Consider the following 24,191-nt stretch of genomic DNA (forward strand, 5'->3'; position numbering starts at 1 on the left):
GTATTCACGTGAATTGCGGCTCTTGAACGTTTTTCACCGAATTCTAATAACATTGTCTCTCGTTGATATTTTGGTTGCCGACTCCTGAGCTAGAACAACCTCTGAGGCCCGGTCCTTATAAACTCAACCAACTGTGTAAATAACTGCGTGGGGGTGTTCGGGTTTGTTAGTCCTGCAGACAAACACAGCGAAAGAACAACCGCTTAAGTATGCCTAAGATATGGCTGTGATGAGGGATTATATAGCTGCGGGGAGGGGGGGGGGGTGTGGGGGGGGGGGTGTGGGGGCGGGGTGTGGGCTGGGAGGTGTGCATGGAGTTCAAACTAAAGCTTTATGATGCAGGGGACGGAAGTTAAGCTGGTTGATAAGAAAGCTAAGTTAAGCCGATTAATGACATCCTTTGTTATGCTGCAGGGGAGTAAATTGGAGCTGCTGGGGGAACTAAGCTTGCACGCTCAAAACAATGCACAGCAAATTTCCAAGTGATGGGAGTAAGCAGGCCTTAGTCAAATTTCTTAGTGATGGTAGTGTGTAAAGCTGGGAGTAAAAGACTGGGACTATGGATATGAATATAAACTAGCTGTCATTCTAATGCTTTTTCAGAGCATTCCTATTCAAAGGCAATATTACTGTCTATAAGATATGGGCAATTGGTCCGTATCTTTGTCACAATTAATTCAGAATAAAATATTGTCATATGATATTACACGAGATGAAATGGGATCAATACATTATTGAATTACTTTGGCAAAAAATGTGTATTGTGTTGCCTTTAACAAATCGATTTTAACCAGTGTTTATGATTAATGGTTCAAATCTGAATTATGTTTGATTTCTTTACACATTCTTTATATATGATCTTGTTTACGTGACCTTGACAAAATTCCACATTACATTATGCATTAAGAGCATGTTTGTTTTTACAATGACATTTGGTTCTCCACTCCTTTTAGTTAAAGACGATTCATTTGACTGTGATTTCAATGGAAACTTTTGTGGATGGACACCCTCATCTGGAGATGTAATTAATTGGGACTTGTACAACACCAACTACTACAATCCTTCTTCGGGTAAGTAGACAGATCACCTAATACTTGTGTAGTGCTGAACTTTACACGGACAACTTCTTGCTTTTCTGTCGTCCTTTTATTTTACCAACACGGCACATTTCGCCACCATTCTCCAGCGCGTTCTCCGCTCACTCCCCGCGCTCCGCCGGCCTCGCTCGGCCCGATTCTCCTTCTCTCTCCCCGTCTCTCCCGACTCCCCTCTCGGTTTCTCTATCACACTCCAGCCGCTCTCTCGTGGTTTCTCCGTCTTACTACAGCCGCTCTCTCATGGCTTCTCCGTCTCACTCCAGCCGCTCTTTCAGTTTCTCCGTCTCTACTGCTACCCTATACTCTTATTCTACTGCACTGCTACTCTATACGCTTCTTCCACTCCACTGCTACTCTATACTCTTCTTCTCCTCTGCTCCGACCATCTCCGTCCAGCTCCCAGGCACAACTCCACTCAACTCCACACCCCCCCCCCCGTCTCTGACGCCCCTCTATTTATCCCCGTCCTTATTCATTTCCAATTAATTAGTTGGCGTTCCCCCCTGCCAACTGTCTCTATTCGCAGACTTGGAGGCGCCACCTTGTACCCAACAACAACAATCGGCCAATCACTGCCCTGCACCATAATTGCCTAATGGGCCGTCTTCGACTCTCTTGTTGCCCCCCCCCCCACAACAGCAGCATGTCCCGATTTGACCCCACTGTTCCCAACCCGCACGTGTGTACAATTACCCCCCTTGGCGCGTGTAAACCACTATACTTGTATCGGTGAATTTAGTGCAAAAGTAGTGAAAAGTTGAAGAGATGAGAAATGTGAGAGGTCATAGCTGGGAAAAAACACAAAAAATGTATTTACAGTAAAATTGTATGTGGAGAAGCCCAAACGGTCAAATTAAGAAAGGGTTGACTTGATTTTATCAAACAAACTGCAGACTGTCAGAGATGTTTCTGGCCTTAACAAATTGAACACAGGAAGTGGTCACAGACTGATGCAATGCAAGTTACATGCCAACATAGTCAAAGAGAGGGTGAAGCTAATAAAAATAAAAATGTAAGATACAGTAGACTTTCTATTATCCACGTGCGGTTTATCCAATTTGCGGATTAACCGCCCACCTGAGATTTTGACGTAAATTTATAACTCATGGATTTTACAGTAAGCACAAATTTATAATCTAAAAAACAGATATACATTGTTATTCTAGGAAATGTGTATTACATGTCACGTGCTTAAACCGAACAAATATCTGCTCTGGTTAATCCGAAATCCACGTGATCACCTCTACAGTACAGCAGTTGCATATCTTTACAACAGTGGGTAGAGTTTTGATTTTTTTTGGATTATCTGCGATTTTTTATAATCCGTGGCCGTCCTCCCCGTCATTCGCGTGGATAATCGAGAGTCTACTTTAGTATCAAAAATATAGACCAACAATAATCATATTTTAGGCTAAACAAAAACAAACAGATTGAAATGGCGAGAGGAACAATTCATGAAATAAATTTCATCACTTTATTTAATCCATTATCTAGCACAGTCTGAAAAATCAAATACGTTTTGGGGAAGGTTAATATTAAAGAGATAGAGATGCAAAACAAAGGGTGTAATCCAATACACTGAACTCTGTTAAACAATTATATAAGAAATAAAATAACCAGAGAAAACGAAAATTATAGAATATGTCATTGGCAGCAATTAAAGCATGAAAGCAGCAAGAAGTTTGATGACTTTAAATTCACAAATGGTAACTCAAATGAAGAAAGATGGAATCAACAGATGGGATAAAAAAAAATCTAAAATCTATGTAATTTACCCCCAATGTAATCCTAATTGTGTTGCCAGTGTCATATCATGACACGGGCACCCTACAATTCTAGCCATTGACTGCATATTCTCTCGTATTGGTTTTATCTTGTAAGTAAATGCAATGCTTTTTTGTATGGGAATATTAATAAAAATAATGATTGTATTAATTTTCTTGTGCAGATGGAGGACCTTTTGCTGCCATCAGAACTTCATATCTCCCAGATGATGCCCCTGAAATGAGCAGTTACCTATTAGGACCTCAAATTATTCCATCAAACAGCACTCGCTGCCTTCACTTGCAATACATGGCTGGCAACAGTGTAAACCTGAGACTCTTGGATGTGTCTGCCATTGGCAGTGCTGTGGGAGACTCAGAAAACCCCATCCCTGTGCTCTGGGAGCCCACGATGTTTGATATACTTGACCATTATGGACAACAATGGCAAGACGTGGCTATTAGTATTCCAGCCAATGTCACACAGGTAATATAATATCTTATAATGATCATGCAATGATCTGAAAAACATAACAGACATGAACACCATGCATATCAACGCAGGTCACTCTGGGATAGTAAAACACTTTTTTTTAGATAAGGGAAGCAATCTATACATTTAGAGAGTAAATAAACAATACACGCTTATTCAACCATATACCCAGCATTCTCTCATTTCTTATTAAATTATGTTCAAACATCCACAGACATATTAAACAAGGCAAAGTGTAAAGGCAATATATAAGGTCATACGCAATAGGCTAAACATTTTGAGGTGTCAAAACGCAACATTTATTATGAGAAAACCTTAATAACTGTGGCAATGAGAGATATAGTAAATTTTACCTTCCCATTTCACACAAAGCTGACTGGATAGCAAGTATCAAACCTCGCCCAGGAAATTAATGTCATTCACAAACTTTGCAGTCACAGATTCCCTGGCTATTAACTTAACATGTTATGCAATTGTTTGGCTCCGCCATTAACTCCGCCCACCATGTCCCATTTTGGTGAGTGGACTGAAACGTAAAGTGGAAAAAATGTCACTCATGAATCTCAGAATGCAGAACTGTCACTAACTTAAGGGAACATTTTAAATTTTACCACTAAAATTGTAAGGAATAACAGTGTGAAATGGTTTGGCTTGCTATTTTTGCATCAATAAAAGATGAACCATTGTTCAACAAATTATAACAATTTCATTATTTATAATCTCATTAATAAATTAAGATATGCCTGTGTATTACTACAGTATACTGTACTACCGAACTTAAAGGGAACTGCAAATGCTTGTTTATTTGCAATTTTTGCCATAAGATTGGAATATTACATGCAGTAAAAAGCTTCATTTTTGTTTACGCTGATTGCAGGTAGCATTTCAAGCACACAGCTACAACCGTGGTGCTCTCATTGGGATTGACAAAGTCCACATTTCGGAAAACGCCTGTCTATCGCGAGGTAATGTTTTTTTCAGATTGTGATATAAACATTTTTACCAATAAGCTCGGCATGTATGTCCTGTCGTTTGGGTTGTTATTGGTTGAGAGCGTATTACGTAATGTTAGATGGGGATTGGTGGTAGTGTCTTCTGGAGAAGAAAAACGATTGAAGACCGTTTTTTTACACAGAGGAATACAATGGAGCACATTGTTGAATTCCAGTGTAATGGGATAATGCGAGCACAGACCATGGAAGTATTGTCAACTGTGCAATAGTTGCGCAATCTAGCAACTGTGGTGGTAGTAATCGTGTTGGCAATGACTTCTTGAACTTGCCATTCAAAGTTGTTCATATTGTTTTTGAGTAAATTGGTTTGTATTTTTTTTAGACCCTTAGCTCTGTTTTGTGGGTTTATTTTAAATTCAGCATTAGGCTTTCCTCCGATTTACCAAAGTGGTTGAAACAATACTTGATTATTTGTGAATAAAATAGATTCATAACTTCTAATAATATTCTAAATAAATTAATAATAGAATGACTGTCGAGTCTTATCGGGACCATTTTCTTCTCTTTTTATTTCTATTTCAAGAAATTCCGTTGAAAGTAAGACCACTGAAGTCTACAATTAAGAGTACAATTAAAGAACTCGCACATAACATTTCATAAATCTGGTATTCGATGGTAAAATGTATCTGTGCGAGATCTACACATGCGCGCCAGCTAGCCAGGAATGCAGGCAGGAAGCCAGACAGAATTACATTTTTTTCGTGGAGAGTATGATCTTTGGGTGGTGATACATTATGGTCGTAGTGTGGAGGGTGGGTGGGGGGGAGGCATGATGTCAGCACGCACGAACCCGGCTCAACGCTGTGAAATGCGGGTGACGTCATCACGCAGATGTGTGTGTGGTGACGTCTCCAGGGCGCGTACGCACTTGCCCACGTGCCAGGCAGACAGGAATCCATCCAGGAATCCAGCCAGAAAAGTTTTCTAATATCATTTGAAATCGTTCTGTTTATTTTATGATATATGCTAGCTTCACTTGACATTTCATGTTGGTATTACAAATGTATAACTATAAGAAAGGTATTTGTGCGTGTTTATGATGAGCTGAATTATATATTTTTGAAATCATTACTTGCTTTTCAGCGGAATTGTGCGTTTTTGCTCTCGAGGGTCAGAATGGTACCATTGAGTATGAATTGGCTCCTCAGAACAGTGACGCTTCCTGCTTTTGGGAAATAACTGCGCCTCTCGGGAAGATCATAAAATTGAAACTTAACACGGAAGGGTGAGTTATACAGTGTGATCAACATTCTTCTGTATTTCATGTATATTTTTCCACATCATGCAATTCACATCTTAATTAAATAAACATGTTTTCAAATGCAAATTAAAGGGGCAAATGCTGCCATTAAAATTGTTTGTATTGAGTTACATAAATAAAACTTGGTGTCTGCCAGCATTACTGCCTTATGCTTTCCTCTTTTACGCTGCAGTCAACAAACGGAATCTTTCGCCTGATTGCATGACTTTTACATTGTAAAATGTATGGGCACGGGGTCAGCAAGTTACAACAGCAAACAATAAAAAAACAATAGGAGTGCAAAATAGAGAAAAGGGTAAGCAAGTAAATATAAATAAATAAAAGAATGATATAAGGCAATCTCATGCTGTACCACACATACTTGGCAGGCATTCATGTTTTAACTAGAGAAGAATGAAAGGTTGTGTGTTGGGAGTAACCTTTGGGTACTGTCACCTCTTCTAAGATGTCTTGTTAGCATGGAAAAGTAGGCCAAATACCTTCAGTAGAGGTCCTGCCAGTAGTGGAATGTATTAGATCGCATAAATATTATTGTCGTTAACCTACCACCACCCGACTGGCAATTTGCCTGATGAAACCGGTTGTAATCACCAGTGAAACGTACTCAAATTGTAAATGTCGTGGGTTTACTCTCTGAAGTAGTTACAAATTGGCACGCTTTGTTTACGTGACAAACCTTACAAATTTGGCTGTGTCGGATGGTGGTGTGTTTGCAACACGTATTTACGCGATCTAACCCAAAAACTTATATTATTAATAATGTTGGTCGCAAAAGCCTGTGTGTTAAACAGCAACAGAAGCATCATCACCCTCCTAAATTTGTTTGTGAAACCATTTGTTGGCGAGTTCTCAGCAATCTTTTCCGTGTACCACACATCAGAAAGTACCATATGAATAGCGCAGAATAGGTCGCCACACCCATTCTGCACTCCTGTGAGTGGCCAAGCCCTCAAGTGTAGAATGTTGTGGTTCCAACACTCACTTTAAGCCATATTTATTTGAGGCGGAGTGGATTGTGGTTTGTCAGTGACGTATATGGCCCATCATTAATTCCACATACGAGGCTGTAACTGTGTTAAAATGAGGCAGAATGACGGTAAAAAATGCTTCATGATTGATCAAAATAAGAATTGTTACTTAGACTATAGGAAACCGATGAGCTATGAAGCTCTTTTTGACAGATGTCAGCAAGCTACAACATCAAACAATACAAAAAACGATAGGAGTGCAAAATAGATAAAAGGGTAAGCAAGTAAATACAAATAAATAAAATAATGATATAGGTCCGATTTAGTTGTCCAGTATTTAAAATATTGAATAATTATCTAAATATTGTGGAATATCTCAATAATTGTACGTCTGATGAAGCCTATGACTGATTTCCATTCAATATTCTGTTTCTAATGTTGCTATCTTTGTATCATCCATGTCTGTTTTTGGTTTTGTTTCATAAAGTGAATGCATATTAATATTTATTACTTAATGTACACTCACATAATTTCTAAAGTGGGTAATTATAATTGTACTGGTCTTTATACCCCTTAGCTTTTATGTCTCAATTCAACCAGTGAGAATAATTTAAAATCCCATATTCTCTAAAAAGTAATCACGCCATTTTATAATAAACCTATCTGTAGGTCTACTTAAAATGTCTACCTATCCCAAATGTTGTCTGTATGTAATGTTTTTTTTGTTTCAGAAACAACAATGCTTACTGTTTTCCCATTTATGAAATTAAATATGATATAATTAAACAGAGCAATGCCAATTACAGAGCTAATGAACAGTATACATACTATTCATCCCATAATACACTGATTGTCAAAGTTCCAAATCGCTGCGTTGGGAATCTGGTCATTGGAAACTTTACTGCAATAAGTCCAAGTAAGTATTGTATTATATTTGTTTAAGTTCGATTCAACAAAAGTTTTTTCAAAATAATTTAACACTGATGAAAAAGTAGTGATATATCTTAAGTCGTACCTGGCTGATTCATATTTGTTCCACAAAAGATGACGTTCCTGGCTGCGGAGGAGTTTTGAAGAGTCATTCGTATGACTATGTTTTCTCTCCAAACTACCCAAATGACTACAGCTACAACTCACACTGCGAATGGAGCTTTGATTTACAGGAAAATTCGAAAATTGCGTTGTACAGCTACGTATATGGGTATGTTTATGTACAATATATGTTTTATCAACCATGTCATAATTGTCACAAACTTGCTGTGCTGATGCAATTTGCTTGGTAAACGTTTGTAAACGGTTGTTCAGCATATTTTAAACTTGTCAATGCAAACAAAATAAAAAAAAAACCTTTAACATTGACCAATATGACAGAATTGCACAATGTGTCTTGAAAATTGCATAATATTGTAAACTGTGAATTTATCGCAGATTACTTTAACCACTAATTATTTTCCCGGAATTCCCCTGCAAATCCATTTTTTTGCAGATAAATGGAGTTATGTGGCTAATTACTTTTGTAATCAGCAGTACACCAAGTTGGCGTGACATTTTTTTAATCGGATTACAGGACTTACCACTGGTGTGCTGCAGATTACAGGATCTGTGATATGGTCCCGAATATCACTGTGAATTATGGGAGTTCTGCTGAATTTCAGACGATTATTTCTAAAAATAAATAGTGCAGCTTGGAGTGATAAATTAGCAGTTCAAATTATCTCAAGTGCCCAAAAGTTTTTTCGATGTACTTTTTTTTTACCAGCATAAACCTTGTGAAGACATAAATTGCAGGTATATTGATTTTATTTGCAATTTAGAGGTGTTTTACATTTATAAAACCCACCGTATAATACTATATTTGAAAAAGAAAACATTGGCTGGGTTTAACCCTGCCTGGCTGGATTCTTGGCTGCCTGGGTTCCAGGCGGTGGGTGTCACGCCTCCCCCCACCCGCATTCCACTCTGGTCGTGTATCCCGCGCAATTGTGATGGAGGGAGGTGTGGGAGGGAGTTAGCGGAGGGAGGAAGAGAGAGAGAGAGGAACGGAGAGGAGAGGGGCAGGGAGATATTGGAAGGGCAGGAGACGGTTAGGAAAGAGAGCAAAACGGAAAGAGGAGAGCAAGGGAAAGCGACAAGCAGTTGGAGGGAGGATTTGGGAGAGGCAAGGGCAGATTGAGATGGGAGACGGAGAGGTGCGAGATCGAAGGAGGGAGAGATATAGGGCGGAGGGAAGTGGGTGGGATATTGTGGAGGGAGGAGAGGGATATAGAGGGAGGGAGAGGTCGAAGAGGGGACAGAGGAATAGAGAAACAGATAGAAACATCATGGGACCTCGAGACATCGAGATACATTGGGATATACGGTACAAAAAGGCAATAGAGTGGCAGAGGGAGACAAGGCTCTAGATAAGATAAAGTTTTAATGGTTGGCTGGCAAGGGAGGGATATATGGACGGACACGTCCAAAGGACATGTGGGTTGCTCATGTTAGAAATTTACAGGATTCAAAATACATGTTTCCTTGTCATTTTATTCACAGAATGCAGAATTCCATAAACTGTACCGCAGACAGTTTGGAGATTAGTGATGTTATAAATGGAAGCCGCACATCCATATCTAAAGTATGCCAAAGCTGGTCACCTGAAACAATTGTGTCTCGTGAGAGTAAGATTGTGTTCACATCTGATTGGCAGAACGAAGGCATGTATGGATGGTTTTATGTCTTCTATAGAGGTATGTTCGTTTACATATTACTTTAATCACTACATACATATTTATATTGTATTTGTGTACATTACTATTGATGGTGCATTTGCTTGGACAGGGCTTAGTATGAGACATCAACCAATCTGGCCTACCTACAAATACACTAAAAAGATAAAAAGTTCACGGTACTAAAAAAAGTAAACAATTGCAAAGTAAGAGCATTATACATTTATTGTAGCAAGATTTAAAACGAAAAGTATACAAATAGTAGTGAATCATATTTAAAAAACATATTTATATTGTCCAAATTAAGCTTTTAACTTATTTTGAAGATTAACACAATATTTATGAATGTAATACAGATGCAGTATTGTGTACGGAGCGTACAAACTCAAAGCAGATTTTAATATATATAATAATATAATATTTTACTGTATTGACCTTTTTGAATGGTGATGCAGCAACATTCAGTGGAGATTGGTGGGTCACAATGAGATGGGAGTTTGTCAATTTGGTAGATTGGGGGTTGGTGTGATGATACGAGTAACAATAATTATGCTTTTGGTGATGATGATGATGACATAAGATGATTTGTCCTACTCGAGGCGTTGGGGGGTTATCTCAAAGGCTTTCTGTAAATATCAGCATCATCAACAGTGTCCATGTCATCATCACCACCACAAGCAGCATTGTCATAATTGTTAAGTTCTCATATCTTTTTTTGTCTCCTATGCATTGTTCATACTATTTCCTCATATTGCTCATTTAATAATTTGCTTTGTATTATTTTCTGACTAAATATATTTTTTACACCTGGTGAATTTTTTTAAATCCGTGTTTAATAAACGAATATGGATTTCAGGGCTCCCTATTTGTTTCTTTAACTCCATTAATTTAACTCTCATTTTACAACAAAATATGATTATGGTCACCTCTACAATTTGCTTCATGATATGTCTTTAACTGAAAATTGCATTTCGAAACTGTCTATAGTAATAAAGATATAAAATCATTTTGGTTACAATTACAGTTACCTGGGCAATAACGCTGTTTAAGAAAGTTTAAAACCATGTCTTGAAACTAAAAATATAAAGGTTCAATATCTGGCTCAGGAAACAAATGTATATACAATATCATTAAAATTACTTTCTTTTACTAAATAATACACCATGAGCTACATATCCAACTACAATTTATGTCTTAAGGAATTCCCTTTTATCTATTTAAAGGTTACTGAAAATGTTTTATACATTTTACATACGTGTTCTGAAGTAAACAATACTATAATTAAATTTAGAAACATAATATATAAACAAATTTGAGTTTCTAATCTGGATTTGATTTTGCCTCAACAACCATACATGAAAAAATGTGGATCAGATCCTGTGAGTTTGATCAGACCTCACATGGTTATACATCCTGAGTGACGATATTAACACAGGTAGCACTACAGTTGAATTTCAATACAGACCACGTCATAACTCAGTATATATCGGTAGAAGGCCAGGTAAACCTGGTAGAGAACTCTGAATTAGCCTTTTGTTATTATCTTGGGCAAAATTGAGAGTTGCACATAGATGGATGAAATTCATTTCCTTCAGCCAATACGTGAACCACACACTTGGTGTCTGAATTTAGAGCATACACTAACTAACATATCTTCACCTTGTGCATATATTTCAGTTATTAAAAATTCAGTTGTAGATTTTTAATATGCAATGCAATTGACATAGCATCTGTTTTATTGAAATTTAAATTTTAGATATCTGTTTATATTGGAATTATTGAACCCTCCCACATTTTCTCCTCGTCAGTTTTTGCACCATGTAGTGGCAACTTGACAGGATGGCAAGGGTCAATCCTATCCCCCAATGCCACGGACTATGACTACCGCTGCAGTTGGAACATCAACACCCCAGCCGGCACAATCATCAAACTCTCCTTTGAAGAACTGAAGTGAGTAGTGTATTTCAACTTATGATTGTTTTCCTGTTGCTTGATTCACAATTAAATAATGGTTAAAATAGTAATAATAATTACAGCTGTTGGCTTCTCCATGCCATGTCAATCACGGGGGTTGTTTTGACCAGTACGGATTGGTAACCAGGATTTGAACTTGGGTCACCAGGTGCATAGCAGTGCACTAACCATTGTGCCATTTCTGCACCTCTGCATCACAATATTAAGCAGGATATTCACATATGCTGCTCATGGCGATACTGTTGTTGTATTGTTTGTAATTTCCTAGCACCTATATTACTTCAAATATAGATTAATAACTAGGCAAATCAAGGATGAAAAATTGATGTGGAGCACTTTTTAAAGCTGAAATAAAAAATGAGAAGCAGCATATCCATAGGTTTCAAGAAGGGTTTCAATTAGTGCATACTACTGTTGATGTCAAACAACGTCAGCACTGATTAAAATAAGAAATAAATCTGTAAAGTGCACGAAGAAGGGTGCTTAAAACCACAATGAGGAGCACACGGATCAGGAAACAAAAGAGAGACATCGAACTCGCTGTTAAGAAGTGTAAGTGCATTGGACCAGGCACAATTGAAGGAAAGACAGCCAAAGGATGAGCCGAGTGAGGCCCAAAAGCATAACTGCTGTTGAGCTGATTATGTATTTATTTTTCTCATTCTTCAATATATCATGAAAACATAAATCAATCGAGTCCACAATTAAATATTTAAATGGTAAATATATTATTAAATTCGTAGCAACAAGTACATGTCTGAATAATAGAAAATTGGTGAATGAGTGAATTATTAAATGGAACTGTGAAAAATTTGCTTAAAAACAATGGTTACCCCCATTATTTTTACTCAGCCCTGAAAAGACAATTGTTACTCAGAATGGAAGCAGTAAAGTTCAAGATTCTACAGAAAATATTATATATAATATACATTATATATAATGTGGAATGTGAAGCAAGAGCAACCCAACTCGTCCTTGGCTGGTGCACAATACCTCGCCAAAGATACTGAACACATAGTTCACTAACACAAAATTAAAGTATGTTATAAACCCATAAACATTGTGAACTTTACTTTTCCATGCTAGGATCCAATGCCATGCAAAGAAAAGAGTAGTGTTATCTATGCCATGAAATAGGACACTTGTAAGGAGCAATATATTGATGATAAGGAAGACGACTAAGATGCAGCGTTCATGAAAACGTAATTAACCGGTCACTTATCGCAGAACACAAACTAAACACTGGATATACAATTGATTTAGATTCAGTCATGAGCACAACACCAAATTGTACTTGCAGTTTTTCAAATATTTTTTACTGCCAAAAACAAAGATCAAGCCTTAAAAAGGTAACAATTGTATTTACAACCTTGGCTATTTTTAGTTATTCTATCACCATGCAGGAGAAAATATAAGTTACATTTTATTCCAAACTAGCTTGGATTCTTGTCTTGGATTAATACTCTGCCTACGCAGAGTACGCAGAGTATGGGGGGGGATGCGTGACATCAGCAGGCACACTGTGTGACGCTGCCGCATGTGGGTGACATCACAGATGTGACGTCACCGCTCACTTGCCGTGCAAAATATATCCATTATTGCGCCCACCCCCAAAATACAAAAGTATATTTTTATACTTTTTGCATTGTGTACAGTCTGGAAGCTACCCACATGCCAAATTTAACGTTTGTTACATGTTGGGAAGTGTGTTAAACATTTCGAACAGACACACATATTCACAAATTGCCCTTTTATATATAGATTATGAAAGTGAAGATATATAAAACAATAAATACTACACTGCCAATTACAAATATGATTATTATATTTGTTTACCCATGAAAGCCTTACCGTGTCTCAAGACTATTTTTCAGAAAGCTATTGCAGGCAGGGAAATTATGGTTTCTAATTAAGTAACTTGTGAGTAATTGTCAAATTTGGACCACGATGCCATATAAAAGGCTTACTCTTTTTTTAATGAACGGCATGGGATCTGTATGTCCACTGTAAAGCAGTTGCCATGTATTTATAGTTAATTCATCCACAGTATTAACCAGGTCAGCCATGGGGTAAAACCGTGAACCTATGCAACACGCGATAAATGTGCTTCAGCTGGGACCTATCATAGTAATGAATATTATATTTTAAGATGTTATCCGTGTTTGATGTATGGAGGATTGTGAAATTCACATCACTGGCTCAGTGCCACATGCCCATCAATGATTGGGAGGCATCTGTCATGTAGATCAAGACTTAACAAAATGTTTTCCTTTCTTTATTAACAGCATATACTATTACAGCATGCTCGACATCTATGATGGAGAATCTTTAGACGCCCCATACCTGGGTCGCTTTAGTGGCTCCATTGTTCCGCCTCCCATCCTATCTACTGGCAATTCCCTCTACATCCGCTATTACAACCCTAGTTACACACAGCTACCATTTAAAATCACCTACGAAGGTAAGCGCAACATTGCAAGGTAAATGTAGGCACGCTGTGTACATATTTACATGATACTTTGTACAAAACAGTGGAACCATCATTTCAGTTGCAGGTCGGGTTCTCTGTATTAGCTTGAATCGGTTAGGGTTTAAAGTAGCTTCGATAGGTTCGGTTTAGGTTTAAATTTTGCTAAACATGAGTTTAAACCGGTAAAAAATGTCAGATTTGCTCAAAATGAGCAAAAGAATGAACGTTGGCTTGGTCTAGATTGCAGGCTGCAATTTAGGCGACATGAGATGTCTTTGTTTTGATAATTTAGATTATTTTGTATAATATGCAATGTTTATTGGCAAGCACAGATGTGTTTGATTTACTTCAATGAAGTCTCTATCTGTGTTGCAACTTGCACAAAATGGTGACAGAGCTACAGAGAAAAACAGATGCAGAGACAAGTTGAAATGTGTTGACATACTGAGGTGCAAATAGACAAACGGAGATGTTTTACAATCTTAATTGCTGTGTTTTATTGCTTATCGTGTATGCATTTTTGCAAGAACTAACCTACAGTAAATATAATGTACACACTAAGCAATAACGCAAAGAATAAACGTTGCACATGATTGATCACATATACTTGAATCACTATTCTAATAATTGTGTTGTAGGAAATGCTACAAAAATAAATTTAACTGGAAAATATGGAGAGAATATTGATTATCTCATTGGCAAAAATTTGGCGGAGATGTAACATTAATCAAGCATTTTGTTAACTTCATGCTTCTGCCATTTTTGTTGAGTAGGAAAAAATAGATCTTTTCTTCATATTTCACAGTAAATTAAATTTTAAGGATTAACTGTAGTATTGCCTCCAACATTGAATTGAAGTGGAGATTAAATACATTTTATAAATGCTGGGCAATGTTTAAAAATATGTGTATATCTGTTTCTCGACGTATTTCCATCACTACTTGTTGTGTGATAGGTACTTCGCTAACAGCATTTACCTCAAATATTTGTTAAATGCTATACAAGGGACCTATGTCTTTGAGTTGTGTGTTGTATTTAACTGAATCATATTCATGTGTCTATAGGGGCGCCCCCAGTAGATATACATATATTGAGGTTCTTCCTTGAATTAGACTCTGTACCTTAACCTAGCCTGTTGTCGATACTGCCAACGACTTATGATTAATACAAATTAGAGGCCGTTAAAATGTTCCAAATGTCCCAATTTCTATTTGTTATTTCAGTTATAATTGCATTTACCACAGCTGTTCATGTTCATCACAAAGTTGTGTACTTATTGTACCAGCACTGCAATCAGAATGAGTCACAATTGTTTTCATCTTTAGATTGCTTTTTTCAGGCCCCGTTTCATTGATTGGCAGCATTTGCAATTTATACACGTGCTTCTATGCACTTCGATGATGGAAAATCGAAAACATGTTTAGAATCATAACAACAATAACCCCCCTTCAAAGTGCTTGGGTACATGTGCAAAAAGTAATGGCAGCCTATCTGTGCTGTGTTCCAAATAGCTATGGAAGTCTACACATCAGTGCTGGAGAACAACGCAGAGAGCATTTCATCATTCGATGTCACCTCGCAAAGGCAGAACATACTCTTGTTCTTGTGGGAGCTGCGTGTACCGGAAGGGTTCAACGTCAAAATCGACTTTTTTGACTTGCAGTGAGTAAATACAAACAAACTTGGGTAGTTTGTGTGAGCTAGTTCTTAGCAATGATGGGTGGGAAAGTGAAGGAGCAATGGGTGCCAAGAACCACTGTTTACAAGCAAGACGCCTTTGGATATGGCCTTGCTACATGCAATATTGCTGGAGACATAACTTAGGATATGGTTGGACATAGTTGATGGTGAGAATAAGGAAAGTCCATACAATTAAATAGTGTCAAACATGTATTAATTTGAGGGAGAGTTGACTAATTATGGTGTGGGATTTTGCCTTCCCTGGAATCAAGAAAAAGCTGTAGAATTCAAGATTGCTTCATATAAAGTTGCCCAGTTACCATTGAGGTTTTTGATCCACAACAAACTAAAATGATTATATATGCTCCAACAACAAGCCATGAAGATGAAGTAGAACAATTGTACGAACATATTAACTATTAAATGAAGGTAAAACGCATTACAGCACATTATAGGGTGCCTGAAATGCAAAAGTAGGTAAAAGATGGAAATGGAGGAGCCCAAATTTAGAAATTATGAATAAAGCTGTCTGGATTATCACGGATAAACCCCAGATTGTAAAATATATCTCTGTCATCCCAAAATTCAACACAGGATGTGATTGCAAGCTGGTATGAAGCAAGTTACACTTCAACATTGCCAATGAGATGACATCTAATTACGGTCAATAAAAGACTGTTAACATTACAACTTTGGCTTTGGAGATGAGAGAATGTATACTGATCATAAGCAATAAATGTAAGCAAAATTGTTGAATAAGTCACCGATTTAAATATTGAGATATCATTTATAATACACTGAAAGTGGGGACCACTGTTAATAATAATGAAGATATCACAACAAGCAATGGCAGCATGGAAGCAAATAGTAGCTCTGAGATGGCAAGATGGAAATATTAGTACATGACAGCGATATAATCTACTTCTGCCTCCTCACCACCTTACAGCCCAGCAGATTTGGGAATCTCATAGTGCTTGAAGAATTCTGCATGATCCTTCAAAACACCTGATTACTTGTGTGCCATCAAGCCTAGCTATAGTATGTATTGGATCATTACTGTACATGTGTAATGACAGGGTGCCATCTGTTGACCAGGAAGGATAATCACGAGTATGGGTACGTTTTATAATAACCAACTAGAAGAGGGGCATAACTGGGTTTCAGGTAAAAGGCGGGGTCAGCCGGGAAGCTTCGGTAACCTGCTCGAAGGTTCTAGAAGGAGGCGTGGCCGGAGGTGGGGCCTGGCCACGCCGGGGAGTATATAAGGGGTACGTGATGGAAGGTTCGGGGCTGTCGTGGGGTCCGGGTCCTGGCTACCGTCGCTGGCTTCGCTGTCATCTCTCTTCATCGTCTGGCCACATGGCCGATCCTCTGCACGGCTCTCATCATTGTCGTCGCTATGTTAGTCAGCCAGCTATATAGTTATACACCGACGATGGGGCTGTGTAGATGGGTCAGCTATGCGCAGCCGTGTTTTTATATATGTCGCCCAGTGATTGTGTTTAAAGTGTGAGAAATACCTACTATAATAACCCAGGAATATCCTTAACGCTCGTGACGTCACTCCACATCGCCCATCCCTCCTCATTAATAATCATGAGCAGGTGACGTCACTCAACATCGAACAGCCCCCCTCATTAATAATCATGAGCAGGTGACGTCCTCCACATGGACCCCCCCCCCCATTCATAATAATTAGTGGCTGACGTCACTCCACATGGAGCACCCTCCCTCATTAATAATCATGAGCAGGTGACGTCCTCCAAATGGACCCCCCCCCTCATTCATAATAATATGCGGCTGACGTCACTCCACATGGCGGGCCGAGGCACCTCCCCTCCCCCCTCCTCAGCGTCAACTCACAACCCTCACTACAAAGACAGAACCCTCACGTCACGCGATTGAGACATCAATAAAAAGGACGTCATGATGAACAACCGTAAAATGAAATAGGTCTGTGTCACCGCGCCCTTACAAATTGCACACGAATGGATGCAATTCATATCACGTCGCAGTCTGCTTTTCGCTTGCAAGTTTCAGATTTACTGCAATACACCCGTCCTTGGACAGGCAAAAGGCTAGTAAATAAGAAGTCCTCTCCACGTTGTGTCTGGGAAGTCGCTCACTACACATGCAATAATCCTTCTCATACGCTTGTATCTTTCTGATATCTTTGTTACATGATTTATATGTAGACATATGTTCATGAATGAATTATTGAAAACGCACGCATCACGAACACTTATGTATATCAATTTATCGTGGGCACACAGACTCGAGGATGACCCTCTCTGCTGGAATGAGAGCCTCACTGTCTATGATGGAGTAAGATCTCTGAACACCAGCCTGGGCATCTTTTGCGGCTCGAGCATTCCACTATCCGTGCGATCAAACTCCGACAGCATCCACCTGCTACTTCGTCTTCGTACAAACGAACCCTGTATGTCGAAATACATAACACAGGCTGCATAACATACATTGGGAGGTCATACTTGTAAATCCACAATGTAGAAACGATTTCTTCAATGTTTAGAAACACTTTTTTTAACGGCTAGTATAATACAAATTTAATTTATAATTGACTAAATACGATCATGTATTAAAATGAACATTATATCTAAACGCACACCCATTATTACTGATGTAAAGAATTTGAATACATTTGTACTTCTTTTCGTGGTCATAGTAGTTTCTGGGGGAAAATCAGGTTGCTGATCTTAGAACGAGATGTTATTTCATCACACTGTAATGCTTATACTTTCTGCCCAAATGGCTGTTTGTGACCAATCCTAAAATTTAGTGAAGTCGCCAGTTTTCCAGAGTCCTCGTCAAAATGGTACTCTGAGAAATGTTGCCTGCAATGTACAACATTAGCATGAATGTAAAATAATTAATACCAATGACATGGAGATTATTTTTGCGACCTCATTACAATGTTTATATATGAAATATGGTCCTATACATACTTGTATCAACCTTGATAATAACTGGATGTTTTTATTTTCAGGGAAAAGATTTACCTTCACTTATTTCAGTGTTCCAAAGATTGTTCCCACAGTCAAAAAAGGTGAGTGTAGCATCGCAAAAACAAATAAGCACTTTAACGTAACAATGTAATGAAATAAAATGTTAAAGTTTGTAATGGTGAATCATAAGGGAGTACATGTTGTGGAAATAAGTGGTGGGTTGTGAAGGTAATTGCATCAAATGTGAACATTGTAAAACATTGTAAAAATGTGTCTTGCACAGGTATTGATATCAGATTGCCCAATTGATAAGCACAATGTGACTGCTGTGCTACTACTAGATTGTAGAGTGTAAGATTAGTAGACGCCTTTTGGCGTCCTCTGGTCTAACACCGTTTTGAGACTAGGCTCAAAATAAAGCTGTCTCTGGTGTGGACCAATCAGTTTCAAAGACAATGCATATATTATCAGAGTATGTTTTTTGTTTGCATTCTGACCACAAGTATTGTGGTTAATTAAAACATGATTCCTTGTAAAAGGCTTCAGTTTGGTGTTTTAACATCTTAACACCTCTTTGTTGCCAGAAAAAGGGGGAAAACCTGTTCTCAGCGTACAAAAAAATGCAATTTTTAGAGGGAGCTTGACATTATTGTTAGATTAGTTGATAAGATGTCGATTTATCAATATTAGACATGTGCATTGGTTTATTAGAACTGGCTAAACAGTTGATGAGACTTGCACAATATTGAGCGTTCACATTAACTTTCTGATCCAGTCACATCACCCAGTCAATATCAAGCACCAGCTCCCACCACTATTGCTACTTGATCAAATCCTTGCTACAATCCCAGCTGGGTTTCCATGGGACATGACCTTTACTGATGTCATGTTGATGAGTTGTCTCATTGAAATCTAGGAGAGCGTTCATTAGTCCACCTTATCAACAAGCAATCATGTGCAACTAACATTATTGACAAGAATGTGCTTGGAAAAACAACTGATTCTGCGTGTATACACCTTAGCTGATTTTATACCACTTGTTTAGAGTGTGGCCGAGTTCCTACAGGAGGGAAGAGTCGCGTTGTGGGTGGAAGTCTTGCCAATGTGGGAAAGTGGCCGTGGCAGGCAAGCCTCCAATACTACAATAGTCACATGTGCGGAGCGAGTCTCATCTCGAAGGACTGGCTCGTATCTGCTGCGCACTGTTTTGAGTATGTGGATTAAGACCTTATGGATTTCTTTACGAAGCAATGTAGTGAAATTATAATTCCATAGTTGTATTTTTCAATGCACTGTTGTAGACCTTACATATTAGCGTTTTAATATACTTTTTTAATGTTCTGTAAAATAAGCAGATGTTTAAATCAACGATATAGCCCATTTACTAAAAACTCATCCTCTCATAACATACGTTGTCTGCTCTACTGTTCTTTTATATGATGCTTGGATACACTTTTTTCATGAGTGCCTTGCGTTTAAAAATAAATAAATGTGGTTCATCATAGAGAGGTACAACACAATGTTTGTTCATGTTTTGCTTATGTGACAATATGAAAATATAAGTATTAAGTTATCTAGGATGTAAAAATTTACGCATGAATCCAAGCTGTCACACAAGTACACATGTTTAAAATGTAATAATAAAAACATTGTGTATTGGTCGACACCAGCATAATTTCTGAGCAAAAAAGAGTCTCACTCTTAATTTCATATCCTGTAAATTTCCATTTATGAATTACCAATGAAACGTATATGTTTAACGCTTTAACAATAACAGTTTGGCCAGTTACACCCATTTAAATTTAAAGACAGTATATTGTAAAATTAGAATAAGTATTTTACTTGCAAACTGCATGTCCATGAAAATTGCCATGAAGCTGGTTAATATTGATTTTACTTTATTGTTGAATAATTCAAGTTATCCTTATGTAATATAAATATTCAGGATCTGATTGGAAAAATAAACTGATTAAACGTCTGGCACATACAATACTGTGTTTTTCAAAACTGGTACAAATGTATTTCTCATTGCCTCAAATGATCTTAAGTTTGGTCTGTCTCAGCATGAATTGCCAGAATGACATATGTAGTTGATCCTGTTGGCATGTGTATGCCAGGCAAATGCAACTTTAATTATTTTTTTAATCAGTCAGCTCAAACATGTTTAAATATGAAGCTCAGGGGGCTATTACCCAAAACAGAGCAAGATTATAGAAAGGTAAATCTGCAGGTGTAGCCCTGCTATTATTTTCTCATGCCACTGCTGACAGAAGGGCCTCCACTCGAGGGAGCTCTAGAGAGCCCTCTAGAGGGTAATTGGCCTAATCCTCCATGATGACCAGACACATTCCAAGAGGTGAGAGGACCCATAGTTTACCACACAAAATGCAATCTGCCAATCAACTGTTATATACCCATTTATATTACTGGGTGTACAGAGGTGATGGGATTTAAGAAATGTTCCCATGAATTAACTGCTGAGCAAGAAAATCAGATTCATTATGTTAACCATCAAACTGTGGCAGCTTCTCTAAAATGTCAGCAAGTATCTGTACCTAGACAATGCTAACATGTGTTCCGTTAACCAATTACTGCACCAAGAACCATAATTTAACCTTTGTTCATCCATAATTGTAGGAATAATGGATACATGTTTCTGTCTGCAGGGGAAGAAACGATGTCAATGCATGGCAAGTGCGTCTGGGTACCACATACATCTACGACAGCTGGAGCTCTGTGAATTTGGCGGTAGCTGAGATCATCACTCATGAGAGGTTCAACTACACAGCCATAGACTATGACATTGCACTGGTGCGGTTGAGCTGGTCTGTGGATTTCACGAGCCAAATATCCCCGATCTGTCTGCCGCCGGACACCAGCCACTTCCCACTGCCTGGGAAGACCTGCTACATCTCTGGATGGGGACGAACCTCCGAGGCTGGTGAGCTATAGCTTGTGATTTCAAAAGTACACGCAATACAAAGTGCGAGTCATGGTAATGAACTGTTTCACAGCAGTAAATCCTTAATGTGCAAATTTAGTTAATTTGTATGTACTGCCTACCTGTTTCTCAATCCACTTCTGGATGGCGGTCTCCTCATCCTGAGGTCGTGGGGGTTATTTGAATATATAATGCAACGTGCTGGTCATGGCAGGGTTGTTGAAGGCTATGTTTATGGATGTGGGAGCATAAAACAGTCCAATGGATTTTGCTCCACTGTTCTCTACTACTGCACACCACTTAGTCCCACAGCCGCATATAAAACCTGGCATGGGTGGTGGTTGCCTGTCCGAACATTATCCAGACTCACCTGGCTTAGCTCTAAGCTCTGTCAAGATCTGGCACATTTCAGGTGATTTGATCATGAGCAAGACTATAATACAGTTCAAATTATGTTTCCATCAAGAAATTTAACATAGATGAGTTCACAAATCTTTATATATGTGCTTCAATGCATATGGTACAGAGAGCATTGCGAGAGTCGGTTTTGGCCAACACCTCCTATATGGAGGATTTAGAGAATCGCCAAATGCCTCGACCACATTTTCTCGGAAGGGGTCCATAAACACAGACAAACCATCAGCCACAGTCACAGACGGAATCCAGGCATGCACCTTTGTCTTTGTCTGAAGCTGTGTATAGCAGCAGGATAACAGATTATATGGCACATGTTCAAGATAAGGAAAAACAAGTAACTTTGGGTTTGCACAAGGAAACACGTCCTCCTAATTAAACGTTTTCTAAGGTTACAAGGGCATTTAAACACAGGTTATGATTCATGTCCAATATGTGAATTAGAAAGGAATTGGTATCACAGTAACATAAAATGTAACAGCATGATTCAATGTAAATTCAAGGTATGGTTTGACATATCAAAGCAATTCAAAAGTTAATTATATCATGGGTGAAGGCACTTATGGTAAAATCCCAACTCCGTTCCAGTTAACCCAGGGAAATGTCTATGGCTCGGGAAAATTAAACTGTGTTTAATAATGGCCACGGAACGTGTCGTTATTGGCTAAACTGTTCTATGGGATTTGGGGTATAATGCATATGAGGTACTCACAGAACCCCGTTGGCCAGAGAGAGCTCTAAACCCTCTTAAGGCCCAGTATCATATTACCTTCCCAGAACTCGGTTGCAATATCACAGGAACCAAAAAAGGGTTGAAAGCACAGTACTTTCGTGGCAAGCTCCAGTAGCAACAACACGTTTATGTGCATGGAACTTGGGTTTCCAGATCACAAAAGCAGAGACGAAGTTGTAGATGTAGAACTCTGATAACCAGATCACCACAGGGATGACCATTTTACCATACCGCAATACCTGATCATATGCTTGAAACAAGAAGTTGCAGGACCACAAGTTTTGATCACAGGATTAAGGCAGATTTGAAAGTGTAGCAACCCTGCAGGCCTCGATTTTAGGATCAATACAGCTTGATGAGGTTGCAGGTTTGCAGGATGGCAGAATGTTTTCATACACCAAGCAATACTTTCCAGGTATCTCTAGTAACTGACATCGTAATGGTGTCAGGGTAAATTTTACATATCACCAATAACTGACACGGTAAGGCTCCATACTCGGAAGAGTGATCTTCAGACATCTCTAAATTATGTTGAGGTAAAGTCCTCTGAGTATCCAAGAGTATCCCAGGGCTCAGACAAGGTATTGCTTAGGGTACATGAAGAGGTGGCATGTCAGCGAGCCTATCGAGTGCATCTCGATTTGGAGTCCACTCTTGTGCGAGTTTAATGGTTCTGGGGCCGGGTCAATTGAGTGTGGAGATAAAGGGTTCGCCCTACCAGCTGCTAATAACCCATGCAGTGTGTTACACAAACCATAAAACTGGTGTGATAACTGCCTTTTCCACTTATACGGAGCAGTTGGCATACATGGCAGAGATATCCCAGTTGTTAATTCCTGACTGAAGCTGTAACAGAAATAAGAGCTAAAAGTATGCAATGTAAACACCAAGCTTTAACTCACGTAAAGCATCTTATTTTGTGCAGATTATGGAGTGTATTATGAGCTGTTGGATGCTCCAATGGACGTGTTCAGCCACAGTGGCTGCTCATCAGACAAGATGAATGGGAAGTCAATCACAACGAGGATGATCTGCATTGGACATCCGGCTGGAGGCATAAGTGCATGCCAAGTGAGTGCACGTCAGATGTAACACATTAATGGTGACTTAACATCCACATGTATTCTGTGCTTAATAGAAAATTAGACAGCATTTGAGGATGCAAATACAATACGCATAACTACCAATTTAGTTTGTAAATTGATCTTAATATATACCCGAGTCATTAATCATAATTGAGTTTCCATTAAAGCTTAGTTAAATTAATCGATAAGATATGCTCGTCTTGCGAAAAAAATATACGATCTGATGCTAATACTTTCATTGAGTTCATTGAAAAAGTAAACAGTTACCCCTAATACTGGTAGGAACCTCTTGGTTACACCAGCTCACGGGATTATTGTGACCGTCCGTCCGTCGTGCAGGGAGGGGCTGGGTGGGGAGGGAGGGGCTGGGTGGGGAGGGTAGGGTAGGGAGGGGCTGGGTGGGGAGGGTGGGGAGGGGCTGGGTGAGGAGTGTGGGGAGGGGTTGGGTGGGGAGGTTGGGGTGGGGCTGGGTGGGAGGGGTGGAGCTGGGTGGGGAGGGGCTGGTCACCCCGTGGTGCCTTTATAAAACTCAACGTTTAACTTACTCACGCCGGCTTGTGCCCGCCCTCACAGTCGGGCATATTTGCGGAATACACCACGCCGCCGTTGACCCTGGCCATTGACC

At 38.8% G+C, this 24,191-nt stretch overlaps 1 protein-coding gene across 1 annotated transcript in view; it reads left to right on the forward strand.

The window, feature by feature from the left end:
- The window catches only part of LOC144936452 (prostasin-like), a 52,992-nt gene that overhangs the window by 28,500 nt on the left and 301 nt on the right, over positions 1-24,191 (forward strand). Inside the window, exons 3-7 of the mRNA XM_078863512.1 lie at positions 11,128-11,253; positions 13,563-13,738; positions 19,439-19,604; positions 21,060-21,334; positions 23,407-23,552. Of these exons, the coding sequence (XP_078719638.1) occupies positions 11,128-11,253; positions 13,563-13,738; positions 19,439-19,604; positions 21,060-21,334; positions 23,407-23,552 (889 nt within the window). The remainder of the gene's footprint in view (positions 1-11,127; positions 11,254-13,562; positions 13,739-19,438; positions 19,605-21,059; positions 21,335-23,406; positions 23,553-24,191) is intronic.

The sequence above is a fragment of the Lampetra fluviatilis genome, chromosome 1 (genome assembly GCF_964198595.1).
Source record: "Lampetra fluviatilis chromosome 1, kcLamFluv1.1, whole genome shotgun sequence".
In the NCBI taxonomy this organism is placed as follows: Eukaryota; Metazoa; Chordata; class Hyperoartia; order Petromyzontiformes; family Petromyzontidae; genus Lampetra; species Lampetra fluviatilis.